This window comes from Cryptosporidium muris, genomic scaffold (genome assembly GCF_000006515.1).
Source record: "Cryptosporidium muris RN66 scf_1106632354001 genomic scaffold, whole genome shotgun sequence".
Taxonomy (NCBI): domain Eukaryota; phylum Apicomplexa; class Conoidasida; order Eucoccidiorida; family Cryptosporidiidae; genus Cryptosporidium; species Cryptosporidium muris.
In genome coordinates, this window is record NW_002196578.1 from 253,100 (window position 1) to 266,854 (window position 13,755).

The 13,755-nt window shown below is 31.6% G+C and overlaps 6 protein-coding genes across 6 annotated transcripts, besides 1 other annotated feature; 4 read left to right on the forward strand and 2 right to left on the reverse strand.

The window, feature by feature from the left end:
- Positions 1–57: 57 nt before the first annotated feature.
- Positions 58–2,898, forward strand: CMU_006190 (HEAT repeat family protein; the record flags this gene model as incomplete). Its single annotated transcript, XM_002142009.1, has 1 exon — positions 58–2,898. One exon carries the CDS (start codon positions 58–60, stop codon positions 2,896–2,898), a length of 2,841 nt encoding a protein of 946 aa, XP_002142045.1.
- An 833-nt stretch (positions 2,899–3,731) lies between these two features.
- On the reverse strand, positions 3,732–5,849 carry CMU_006200 (uncharacterized protein; the record flags this gene model as incomplete). The annotated part of the gene is made up of 1 exon (XM_002142010.1): positions 3,732–5,849. One exon carries the CDS (start codon positions 5,847–5,849, stop codon positions 3,732–3,734), a length of 2,118 nt encoding a protein of 705 aa, XP_002142046.1.
- A 116-nt stretch (positions 5,850–5,965) lies between these two features.
- CMU_006210 (SNARE domain-containing protein) lies at positions 5,966–6,829 on the reverse strand (the record flags this gene model as incomplete). Its single annotated transcript, XM_002142011.1, has 1 exon — positions 5,966–6,829. One exon carries the CDS (start codon positions 6,827–6,829, stop codon positions 5,966–5,968), a length of 864 nt encoding a protein of 287 aa, XP_002142047.1.
- Positions 6,830–6,846: 17 nt separating this feature from the next.
- Positions 6,847–6,883: a sequence feature (AT_rich).
- A 249-nt stretch (positions 6,884–7,132) lies between these two features.
- Positions 7,133–7,960, forward strand: CMU_006220 (uncharacterized protein; the record flags this gene model as incomplete). Its single annotated transcript, XM_002142012.1, has 1 exon — positions 7,133–7,960. The coding sequence occupies one exon, from the start codon at positions 7,133–7,135 to the stop codon at positions 7,958–7,960; it is 828 nt and encodes a 275-aa protein (XP_002142048.1).
- A 697-nt stretch (positions 7,961–8,657) lies between these two features.
- Positions 8,658–10,331, forward strand: CMU_006230 (uncharacterized protein; the record flags this gene model as incomplete). The annotated part of the gene is made up of 1 exon (XM_002142013.1): positions 8,658–10,331. The coding sequence occupies one exon, from the start codon at positions 8,658–8,660 to the stop codon at positions 10,329–10,331; it is 1,674 nt and encodes a 557-aa protein (XP_002142049.1).
- Positions 10,332–10,514: 183 nt separating this feature from the next.
- CMU_006240 (pre-mRNA-splicing factor ATP-dependent RNA helicase PRP16, putative) lies at positions 10,515–13,673 on the forward strand (the record flags this gene model as incomplete). The annotated part of the gene is made up of 1 exon (XM_002142014.1): positions 10,515–13,673. One exon carries the CDS (start codon positions 10,515–10,517, stop codon positions 13,671–13,673), a length of 3,159 nt encoding a protein of 1,052 aa, XP_002142050.1.
- Between the last annotated feature and the right edge of the window lie 82 nt (positions 13,674–13,755).

Here is a 13,755-nt window from a genome sequence, read left to right on the forward strand (position 1 = left end):
GACACTTCATTATTAGGACATAATAGTGGATTGAAAGTGCGTTAAATTTGTTATGAAATGTCTTCAAATTGGCAATACGATATAAATCGTTGTCAAGAAATTTTAAATGTACTTAAACAGGCAGAATCCCCAGATAGTACTATACAACTACAAGTGACAAATACATTGAATACTTTTATTACGACTGTGCCTGATGCCTCGTGCTACTTTGCATTGATATTTGCTTGCATGAATAATGAAAATGTCGAAGTTAGGCAAAGAGCAGGATTACTTCTAAAGAACTGCTTGTTGCAATTTGGTCTACCTATATCTTCACAATTTTTCGAGTATATTAAACAAAATGCCTTGTCAGCTCTAAATGATCCAAACAGATTGATTCGATCTACTGCTGGTACAATTGTCACAAACTTTATTAATTTAAATATAGGTCCAGCATTATTAACTGAATGTCTACACTACTTATCTCAACTACTAGATTTGGCAACACCAGACAGTATTGATGGAGCTTTAGACTGCCTAATAAAGATATGTGAAGATGAGATAGAGGCTGGATTGGGAGAGGGTTCTACAAATAAGTTAAGTTGTGTAAATAAATGTTCAACTTCGTGTCAAACTTCTAGAGAGGAGGATTTTAAACTATTTCTAGATGTTTCTAGGAAAATTATTTTACCTAAGCTCTTTCTCATTTGCGAGAGGAAGCATAGTATCTTGAGTGGTAATGAAGTTGCAGTGCATCTAAGTTTTAAATGTATTACTTTATATGCTCAGCATCACCTTTTTAGTACAGGCCAATTACTAAATGACATGTTTCCAACTTATTGGAATATAATAGGAATCCTGGCTACTGACAGTAATATGAAAATTAGGATCCTTGTAGTAATTGGTATCTTAAGAGTAATGGAGGATGACCCCAATGTAATTTTAGATGGAACAAGTAGAGATGTAATTATTAATTTTATTATAGGATGCTGTGTTGATGGAGGTGGAGATACATACAATCTAAGATTAGAAGCTTTAGAATTTTGGCCTATATATATAAGAAATAATAAGGGAATTGATGCTTTACGACCTTTTTTACCAAAACTGTTAAATTGCCTCCTTGTTAATGCAATATTTACCGATTTTGACTATTTAGAAATGGATCCTTCTCACTTTGAAGATGAAATAGAGGATGATCAGTATTCTGTAGGTCCTAGATTTCATTATAGTCGTGGAGGTGTTGCTGTTAACGATGAAGATGTTGATGAAGTTGAAACTGGAGCTTGGGGCAATCAATGGACAGTTCGTAAAGCAGCTGCATTAGCACTTGATCACATATCTTTAATTTATGGTGATGAGATTCTTCCAGAACTACTAGTAAAAATAGAACAAAAACTCCAAGATCCCAATTGGGAAGTACGTGAAAGTGCTGTTCTTGTTCTTGGTGCCATTGCACGTGGTTGTATCAAGGGGTTAGCACCTTATTTATCCAAGGTTATTACATTCTTATTGAAATTGTCTAATGATCCAAAACCTTTACTTAGAAGTATATCATGCTGGTGTATAGCTAGATTTACATTATGGCTTTCTCATCAGCAGGATCAGCCTATTCTTATAGAGACCATCCGTACCTTACTCACCAAAATGTTAGATCCAAATAAACGTGTAGAGGAAGCTGCATGCTCAGCAATGGCAACTTTTATAGAGGAGGCATCCCAGAATATGTCATTAATTCCATTTTTGGAGGATATTGTTAATACGTTAACAACAGCTTTAAACCTATACCAATATAGGAATTTGTTAATTTTATGTGATACCATTGCTACTCTATGTTTCTCTGTAGGTTCTCCAGTATATATCCCAAGCTTTGAGAATAATTTACTACCACTATTTATAAGCAAGTGGAAAAGTTTTAATATTGATCACCCTTGCTTGATATCATCTATGGACTGCTTAGCCAAAACTATGAGTGTTTTAAGATCCAAGGCAATTAAATATAGTGAAGTTATTATTGAACATTGTATAGTAAATCTTATGGTGAACTCTATTACTGTTTTAAAGTCTGGAACCTCATCTTCTTTGGAAGTGAGTGATACTATTGAATGTACTGTGGACCTTATTGGTTGCATGCTTGAGGCTACAGGTTCTCATTGTATTCAATATCTAATAAAGTATAAATTTGCAGATTTTCTATCATTTTGTTGTCAAAGTGACTCATATCCTGCTATACAGCAGAGTGCATTTGCTTGTGTTGGGGATATTGCTAGATATTCTAATGATAAACTGGAATTCCTAAAACCAATATTACCAAATATTTTTGGGGTACTTGCTAGAAATGTAAATCACAATTGCACTGGAACAGCTAACAATGCAATATGGGCAATTGGTGAATTAGTTATTAACTCAAATAATGATACAGTCAATATAATTACTCCTTACATAGATGGTATTCTTGAATCTTTAATTGTTATTCTTCTGCATCCAAAATCAAATACTTTTGGAGCTGATAACCTAGCAGTTAATTCTAGTATTACTGTAGGTCGTATTTCTCTAATATACACTAATAATGTAGCGATTCAATTACCAAGGTGTTTAGTTGCATTATGCCATGTTTTAACATCTGTCCAAAATGATATGGAAAAAGTTAATTCAGTTCAGGGTATATGCCTGGCCATACAACTTAACCCAAGTTCTGTTGATATTCACTCTATTGGAGTATTTTTTGATCTTATTGCTTCTTTGCAACCAATATTGATGCAAACTCGCCAATCTTCAATCTCACTGATTGATGTACTAAGTCAAACAATACGCATAATATATTCTAATACTAATCAAGATATTTCTAATCAAGCACTGCAACGTTGTGGATCTTTTGTAAAGACATTTATAGGTAATAGCCTAAATACCCAATATAGTTAATATATATATTTACATATACACAGATTTAGAATTCATTAATAAAACACCTTTTGGTTGGAGACTGTTGGAGAATCGATTAGAATTCATTTTTTACTACAAAATATGGTGGGATATATCATTCTAAGAGAATTATATCTGAACAAATAGAGATTCCTTAGAAACATCAATTTTACATCTTTTTTTCTACACATTCTAATATATAGTGTATATACTTGTGATCCTCTCAATATATAGTATCTCAAAAATATTGAATTCTTAACTTTTGTAGTATGTAGAGTCAATAGTATATATTACCTTAAAGTTCAATCTTGCATTGAGATCACATACTAATAAGCTCAAAATAAGTTCTGTACACACTATATCTAAGAACTATCAATAATAAAAGTGCTTTTTTTAGTATCATGGCCTATAAATATATTATCTCAAATGTGTAAACTGTCATAAGGATGAAGTAAACTATCAAAATATAAAGGTAGCATCAAAAAACTACCTTCCATTATATTCAGAACTTTATTTCTACTCAGATTCCTTAAGATATATAAGTAACCTTATTCAATTGTGTGTATTTAACGAATATATCACAGATTTCCAAAATTTTTCAGTTTAAAATACTCATAATTTCTCAAAATCATCCATTTTAGTCTTGAAATATTTCTAACTTGTTAAATCTTAACTAAATTTTGCAAATATAGTCTAAAATATATCAAATAAATGATTTATCTGGAACTATTTATTGAATATTAAGAAGATATTGATAAGAATTACAAACATCTTCCATTAATTGTAGAAATATTGATGGAAACTTCTGTTTTATCAGAAATATATTTTAGTTTTTATATCTCTATATGAGATTGGAGCTCTTCAAATGACTCTTTAATACAAGAAAGTAATAAATCTGGATTACTAATAGAATTTGTATCACATGATGCTGATATAGAAACTGTATTTTTATATGAAAATACGGATATAGCCAAGCCAATGTTATCAGTTAAAGGTAAAGCAAAGCTCATATCACGGATTTGTTTCTTGTGGAAATTGCATTGTTCAGTTGGTCCAGGAACAGAGCTATAATACAATGAACATGATTTTGAGTGGGGATACCATAAAGATAGTAGAACACAAGGTGAATATGAGAGTGTATATTGAACATATCGTATGAAAATAATTGGTAAAGGTGTCTTGCGATATTCCTGAAGAGATTCAAAAACACATTTAAGTCTTTCTGAGGGAGAGGCCATAGGGCATGTTGGTATTGGTAGTACAATGATTGAAAATTCATTGTCCAACTTTCTTGGGGGAGTAATTCTATTATTTGTAGTAACAACAACATTTAGGTTTGAATGAAAACTTTGATAAAGATCCTCATTTAATTGATTATTATGAATACTATGAGCTATTAAAGCATTTGATTCTTTTTCTTCAGTGGAATAGTAATAATTTCCTTTATTATCGTTATATAAAACACATGAATAAGGTGATAAATCGTCAAATTTAGTCGAGTATGCAGGCTTGCAATAAGATTTAATTGCAGATATCTCATCATTATTATGCCTGATTTGAAATCTTGAAATAGGACTAGATATAAATGTTGATGCAGGAGTAGAGCATAATGTAGAAGCCGGGCTATCACTACCTTGTCTATGAAGTTTCACATACTTTATATAACCACTAGCTATACATGATAAGATAATATCATTAAATGTGATGCGTTTAGAGAAACTCAACCGTGTCTGCTTTGAAATCTCATTTTTTTTGCTTTCAATAGTTCTACTTTTAGGATTATCTATAGAGTTCTTTGACCTCATATTTTCTTGAGTATTATCTCTATTCATACTGTTGTTAAGGAAATGTTTCACCTTATTAATATCTGTAAGTTCAATACATATTGGACCTGCTAAACAAATATTAGAGGATCTTTGAGGTCTAAATTCAGTAGGATATTCCCAAGATCTTTCTTTACGAGTCAATAAAGATGCCCTAAGGAGAATTACAGGACCTGCAATGGATGCCCATAAAAGACCACTAATCCACTTATGCCAAAACTGAGCAGATTTAGTGACATGAGCATTATGACTCATATTCGGACACTTCTCATCATTATCTAAAATTGTCTTTATGACAAATTGAGATAATGTTGATCCATCTCCAATGACATGATGGAACTGCCCAATTATCACACTGCTATTTCTATTTTTCCATAATACATTATCCAAAACTAAAATTCTCCATAACGGTTTCTTAGTTGTAAGCTGCTTTCCACCAGAGTTAGATAATAAACCATAAAATCTTCGCATTTCATCACTAGATAAAGGGCCTATATCTACATTACCATTTCTATTATAATAGGTACTTCTATTATTTAAAAGATGTACAACATCTATAAGAGATTCATTTTCTTTTTCGTTATCATTTATCATACTTGGATTATCTAAGATTAACCTTGCAACTTTTGGAGAGATATTCAAAATATGATCCTCAATTTTATATTTTTTATCTACATAAACGAACCAAAGCCTACCAAAAATCCTCTTTACAATGCAAAAAAAACGCGAATTATTCTTAATATGATTTTGGTTATCTAAGAAACCTCCAAACGCATCTTTATATCTAATTCTACTGCTTAAAACCTTTTGTATCTGTTTAAATGGTATCTTATCAATAACAAAGAAACATGTTATAAGAGGCTGACTATGCATAGAAGTTCTCCACATCAAGTAATCTAAATCATTAAGTGGTTCCAATAAAGTATCTCTATCCCCAATATATAAAAAGAAACTAATGATATACCATAATTTATCTAGAAACTTCACTATATAACTCAATATTATCACAAAATAAACAAATGGTAATAGTACTATACTTCCTGTTATGGATAATAAAATGGACATCCACCCACTACCTGAAGGAATAAGATATATTTTCCTTAAGATTGTGGTTAATATTCTGTACATTCTAGTCTACTTTATAATCTAATATTTAATTTCTGGAAAACTAGTATTAGATATTCTAAGTTTCCCGTGGGATTCAATAGACAGATTCCACGAAAATGCCATACAAATAAAGCGCTTTATCTCTTAAAGGCCAAAATAAAAAAGTATAACATTAAGATCAAAACTAAAAGCAAAAATAAGAAAAATGGCAAGCCATATGACATTAATAGCGGTATTCGATAACTACTTGAATTGTAGGCTTTTCGAAGTTCATTGATGGCTTGCTTAGTAGTATAAACTGTGTTATCTATGGAAGTCTCTAAATTTTGAATTGTATCTCCCTGTTCATTAACTATAGAGGCAATATTTCGGAAAATTTGACTAACCTCATACATTTGAGATTGTATATGACCAATCCCCATGGCTGTCTCTTGAGCTATTTGTGTATCTACATTTTTAAATTGATGCACATATGACGTTATACCATAGTTGTCAAGTTCTGTCTCTTTACCAATATCTAATATGTATGAAGTTGCATTATATGGTATATTACTATATTCACCTTCAAAATCATCCTCGAAATCATCATCTTGAACTAGATCCGCTGTACTGTTCGGATTTATAAAGTCCCCAGTTTTACATAATAATTCACTAGCTCTACGATGGATCTCATCTACTCCTGATATCTGTGCATTATATAAACGTTGATATTTATCATAAGTGCTTTTTGATAAATTATATTGCACTGGGTCTCCTGTTAATTCAATCTTCCAGTCTCGTAATAAGTTGTCAATATTATTACTAATCTCATATATCTGTTTCAAACCTTCTCTATACCCATTTACATCTTTTGTAGACAGTTTACGCTGTTCAGCAGTTCTTATTTCTTGTTCTAGATTTGCCATCATTCTCTGTAATGTTCCTAAGCTATTTTTCAGTTTGTTTTCAAAGCTAGACCTTGAATTAATGATGGAATCTGTCATATCTATTTCATATCCCATATTATTAAACAAACTAGAATTTATATCTAATAATCTTATTATTTATTTATATTAGATGTACAGGGAATATAATTATCATCTTGGATATTTAATTTAGAATAAAAACCTTACCTAAAATAATACTCAAGCTTAATATATGTGGCGCCAAAAAGTCCACTAGACATGTAATACTCTTAGCCCAAACGACTAACAAAAAAAGAAAAGTGCACTGTTGTAAAGTATATATGATTAGGGATGAACTAGAAATCTATGACTACAATCTCTCAAACTACATAATAATTTATTATCCTATATAATAAAGTAATGAAATCAGATACCTATATAGAAGAAGCACAATACAAACAGAGACAGATCAGAAGCTTTATTACTGCAATGAAGAAGCTAGAGGCTAAGAGATGGGAACCCTTCAACCTCCATAAATCTCCATTATCATCTTTAAATATCCATATAATACAAAACTATATGATAGATACAATGGAACATGCAAAGGTAACACATCAAACTATGTATGTAGGGACATATTTAATGAATATTGGAATTAAAAATTGGGACGATTTAATGAATAAAATGCCCTCAAACTATAAGAAAAAGGAGCTTGATTGGAAATTAATAGTATTTGTAGTAACATGTATAGCATTAGCAGCAAATTATGAAGAGATTGAACCTCCTTCTATAAGAGTTTTATTAGAACATGTACTTTCATTGAGACAGGTGTCTCATGAACCACCAGATGCACTTATAAAAACTAAGAAACACTTATCTTTAATGAAGAAGCATATAAATGATATGCAGGTATCTCTTTGGAGTTTATCAAATTTCCAGGTTGAAGTGCCATCTTCATTCTCATTCATAACACATTTAGTAGAGAGTGATGCTAATCTTCCTAGTAAATATTATAAAAAGTTATTGAGAAATTGCAATAAAACCGCTCTTAAAGCCTTGAAATTAAGCAAGTTTTTGAAATTAAGGCCTTCATTAGCTGCAACTGCAATATGTATATATGTAGCTAGATGTATAATCAAAGATCTTGAAGTTCAAAATGCCTTCATAACATGTATTCTCAGTATTATGAAATACTCAAGGAAAAGAGTAGAAATAATTATTCAACAACTCTCAGATAATTTTAGTTAGCTAATAAAAAATTAGATATATCTTATTTTGATATAAATCTTAATATTTGAATATACTTGCAAATTTAGAATCCACGCTTATAAAACATAAGGTAACAATAAAAAGTAATGAATGGTAGGAAATCCAAAATCTTATATTTAGTAAAAATAAACTTTATACATATAAATCCAAAGGAGACAATAGTTACATAGAGATATAATATGTATAATTACTAGAATCCATATATTAAATTCCACCTTTCTCAAATTAAATTTGTAATATATGTTGGCGCCTATTTGGATACTGTCTTGGAATGCACAATGTGTGAGGAGTAATATTTGGAGGCATTAGATACGTAATTATATTAGGCTCGCTATATAAAGACAAAGTTTAAATATCCGGCAAGAGTATTAGAGACATAAGTGCTACTTGGTGGGAGTGAGGCTTTTGGGAAGCTGGTATCCAGCGTATCATGTACATTTCTTGCTACCTTTTTTTCGTGACGCCAAAGAAACTTGGATACGAATAACCCCTCTTAAAGATACGGAAACTGACAAGTGCGTAGCCAATGAAATAAATTATTGTAATCATAATTTGGAGAACAGACGAAGAAACCATTACAGTGTTAAAGATCCATATATTTGTATGTGCCTTTGGAAAACTCCAAATATCATATTTAAATTGGAGGAAGCCTCCTCTAATTATTCAGTACTAAAATATGAATATTAATGATGTGTGTGAAGAAGTGAACAATTCTAAACCACAAAAAATCAACAGTTCCTTATCATCATGTCGTCGTTGGATGATTTCTGGGAGATTTCAAGATATTCTCCCAAAAGAATCTTTAACCATGAGTATTATGGATTGGGAAGACTTGTATAGACGTGAAAAGATGGCTCAAGTACATCACAGTGTATATACTTCATCAGGATGCTTTCTACAATTGGACCAAAGACAATTGGTAATGAGCTGGATAAGTGATGTGGCTCATCGTTTAGCTTGGGAAAAAAGTACTTTTCATTTGGCTACAGGCCTTATAGATCAGTATATGTTTTGCTTAGAAAAAGATCCATCTGCTAGAAAGAAATTAGATCGTAGTTCTTTAGCTGCGACATTTGCAGCAGCTGTAGTAACAGCTGCATCTTTAGGAGAATGCCTTGGAGAATGCCATGATAGACGTCATTGTCCAGGTTTACCCCCATTACATAGATTTGTTCAAAGCAGTGGAATTATTCGATCTAATCGAGATATTGTAGAAATGCAGATCCAATTACTCGTACAAACTTCTAAATATGGAGGCCCTTCCCTCCTTAATAAGACCCCAGCTCATATGACCTTACATTATTTGTCTCGTTTGAAGCATCTTGTGGATGCATTGTATGCTTCTTTCACATATATAAGTTCAAGTGGATGGAGTAGTACATACATTCAGATGATATCTGAATTTACTGAAACTCATCCTTGTTGCCGAAATGGTACATGCTGGATAAACAAAATAGGTCTTAATACAACTGTTGGACAGGCTGTTTTAGGAGTCAGAGACAGAATTGATTATGGGGCATTATTTGAAAAGATAATGTTTGCAAGTGAATTAGCTCTGTACTCTGGAATCAATCTACTTGTTCCAGGTAGTAGAATTGCTGCGAGTGTCCTTATTCATATTCTATTCAGCCTAGATCCTGTATTGCAGGTTCCGAACCATCAACAATTATTGTATACTAATCTATGCCTTTTGGATTATGACTCAGATATAAGACCTTATATGCCTTATCTAGATCCGCTAATTCGGCGAGTAATTTCTCTATCAATTGAGAATATTCATGCCTTGGAGAGTCATAACAGTAAATCTCCAATAGGAATTTCATATGATAAGGCATTTTCGGGAATGCTTTTGATACACAGACATCATACTATTCCTGAAAAACTTCTGAGTGGTATTCGTGTTTCCACATTAATAGCAATGCACTCAAGAATGAACCAACCAAGTGTAGTGAATCCATTCATATTGTCCTCTCCTAGTTCACTCCCTGTATCGCCATATTCATCCTTCAGTTCAAATACAAATTCGCCAGCACATTCATTCCATTGCTCACCTATATTCTATCCATTTAACTCACGTTATATGGATGAAAATAGTTTAGTACATAATATTAATAAGGCTGTATTGGTAAACACACAGATGAACTCTGTAGGAACACTCCAAGTATCAAACTCTCAGAATCATGATGTGTTAATGAAGGATGAAGCTAATAAACAAGTAGTAATGACCTTTGATCATGGGGACAATAACTTGACATTCTTACATAGGCAAAGTGGGTTGTTTTATCATAGTGACAATCTCTATACAACATGCTCTACAGCTACTAATTCTCCTATATTAGGGAATTCTTAAATGAGATATAGTGATACCGCTTCTTGATGTGCAAATACATAGTTGGGCGCTTAACCAAAGACTTAATTGTGCTTGTAAAGGTCGATGAATATATCCATTTTACTGTACTTTGGAATTTTTAGAGAAACAAGTACGAAACTTAACTATATAATTGTGATATGAAATTTACTTGATTTTAGTTTGATGGAGGTGGGGGCTTCTGAACAAGATATTGAACGGATGTGGTATGACTCCTTTGAGAATTCTGTAGGAGGTTTCCTACATAACCATATTTCACTAATAGAAGGTATTTCACAAGATTTTTCAGGACAGTCTGTAGGTTTTGGGAAGAATTTCAAAGGTAACTTGAGGAGGTATCAAGGTAATGTCGATAATCAAAGATGGGAACTTAATCGTTTGGGGCATTCTGGAGCTGTGGCTATAAATACCTTAATAGGAAAGTCTGATGAGTTTTTTGTATCAGATCTTGCAGATGATAACTATAAAAGAATCCACTTAATTGTAAATAGTGTAGTTCCTCCATTTTTACTAGGACATGAAACTCTCTTTCAACGTAATGATCTAGAGAATCCAATTTCAATAGTAAAGGACTTATCGAGTGATTTAGCTAAACAGGCTTCTCGTGGGAGTGCAACTTTAAGAAATTTAAAAGAACAGGAAGATAAGAATAATATGAAACATCGATTTTGGGAACTGTCTGGATCTAAAATGGGTACTCTTGTTGGCATTGATATTTATTCTAAAGATAAAGTATATAGTAGAATGAAGAATATACCTCATTCTATGGATAACTCAAAGATATCTAGAAATAATGGAAAAGGATATACTGAGGCTCTTAATATACAATCTAGTAATATAGATACCAACGAAATCCTTGATGTAGACTATAAAAAGCACCATGATAATCTTACAAATAAGGATAAGAATCAATATTCAAATAATAGTACTAAGTCTACTTTGTATAATTCAGACTCACATTATAAAAGTGTGAAGCAAACTAATACCTCTATATATAATTCTGAATATTATTACAATGCAGAAATTAATGATAATAATGAGTTATATAAAGCTTCATATAGAGACATGCAACAAGTGAGAAAAACACTCCCAGTATTTGCTATGAAAGAGGAACTCTTAAATCTTATTTATGAACATCCAATTGTAGTAGTTGTTGGAGAAACTGGGAGTGGGAAAACTACACAATTAACTCAATACCTTTATGAGGCAGGATATAGTAATTATGGAATAATAGCTTGTACTCAACCAAGGCGTGTAGCAGCTGTCAGCGTAGCTAAACGTGTATCAGAGGAAATGAATGTGAAATTGGGAACAAAAGTTGGATATACTATCCGTTTTGAAGATCTTACTAGCAAAGAAACTGTAATAAAATATATGACTGATGGTGTGCTAATGAGAGAAAGTTTGACTGATCCTGAATTGGAACGCTATAGTGTAGTAATAATGGATGAGGCACATGAAAGAAGTCTAAGTACTGATGTATTATTTGGTATTTTTAAAAGTATACTACGTAGACGTAGAGACTTTAGATTAATTGTAACTTCAGCTACAATGGATTCTGATAAATTTTCCAACTTTTTTGGAAGAGCTCCAATATTTGAAATACCTGGAAGAACATTTCCTGTTACTATCCAATATCTCCGTACTCAATCTGAAGATTACATTGAGTCTGTTGTTAGACAATGCTTACAGATTCATTGTTCAGATATGAGATGTAACTTGCAAAAAAGTGGTAATAGTGAAGAAATTTCTAATGGAGGTGATATTTTAATATTTATGACTGGACAAGAAGATATTGAAGCTACATGTTGGCTTATTGCAGAAAAAATGAGTTTTTTAGTAGAAGATGGAGTATCTCCTCTTTTAGTTCTACCTATATATTCACAACTACCATCTGATTTACAAATTAAAATTTTTCAACCGAGTATATACAGAAAGGTTATTGTAGCTACAAATATTGCTGAAACTTCCTTAACTCTACAAGGAATTCGTTTTGTCATTGACTGTGGTTTTTGTAAAGTAAAAGTTTATAATCCTAAAATAGGTATGGATAGTCTACAAGTAGTCCCAATAAGTCAAGCTAATGCACAACAAAGAAGTGGCAGAGCTGGAAGAACAGCTCCAGGTATATGTTATAGAATGTATACTGAAAAGGCATTTCTAGGTGAAATGTTAACATCAAATATACCTGAAATACAACGAACAAATTTAGCAAATGTTGTTCTTCTTTTAAAAACACTAGGTTTTAATGATATATTAAGTTTCCCATTTATGGATGCTCCCTCAGAATCTTCAATATTAACTTCTTTGTATCAATTATGGTCTTTAGGAGCTTTAGATGATGATGGAAATCTTACAAATATTGGAAATTTGATGGCTAAATTTCCTCTGGATCCACCATTAGCAAAAACCCTTATAACTGCTTCAGAATTAAATTGTATTTCTGAAATTATTGTTATTGTAGCTATTTTATCTGTTCCAACAATATTTTTTAGACCAAGAGGTAGGGAAGAAGAAAGTGATGCTACTAGAGAAAAATTTGTAGTACCAGAAAGTGACCATTTAACCCTTCTTAATGTATATTTACAATGGAAACGTCATAATTATAATCCTAAATGGTGTGAAAAACATTTCCTTCATCACAAAGCTCTAAAGAAGGCACAAGATGTTTTCTATCAAATTAAGGAATTATATTTAAATGTAATGAAAGATCCTTATTTAATTCAGAAAGGAATTTCAAATAAATATAATAATTTGATAATAGAATCTCATGAAATATCTACATCTTTAGAACCAACTCTAGATATTAAGAAGTGGGATAATGTACGTAAATCAATCTGTAGTGGTTGTTTTCATAATAGTGCTAAAATTAGAGGTATAGGTGAATATGTAAATCTAAGAACATCTATGCCTGCTTATTTACATCCATCTAGTTCATTATACAATTGTGGATATATACCTGACTATATAGTATATCATGAAGTTATTGTTACAGTTAAGGAATATATGAATACAGTTACATCTGTAGAACCCGAATGGTTGAATGAAGTTGCTCCCAAACTCTTTTCACTTAGTACTTCTAATCTTAATAATAATAGAAAAAGTGACTCAAAAACTTCTTCATATGAACTTAATCATATACAAGTCAAAGAATTTAAAGATATAGATAAGGAATCACTAAATAAAAACTCTAAGAGACAGAATGTTCATTTAGATACACAAGGTCTACAAGATAAAAAGTTAGAACTCAACTTTACTAAACGTCGGAATTCTCGTGTTAATCCTAGCTATCTATCATTTGATACAGAAAGTAACTTTCTTTAGTTAATACAGGATCTCAACTTTATAACATATGCTTTTTTTCTTTGTAATATCATATTGCACCTATTCACAATATTACTGTTTT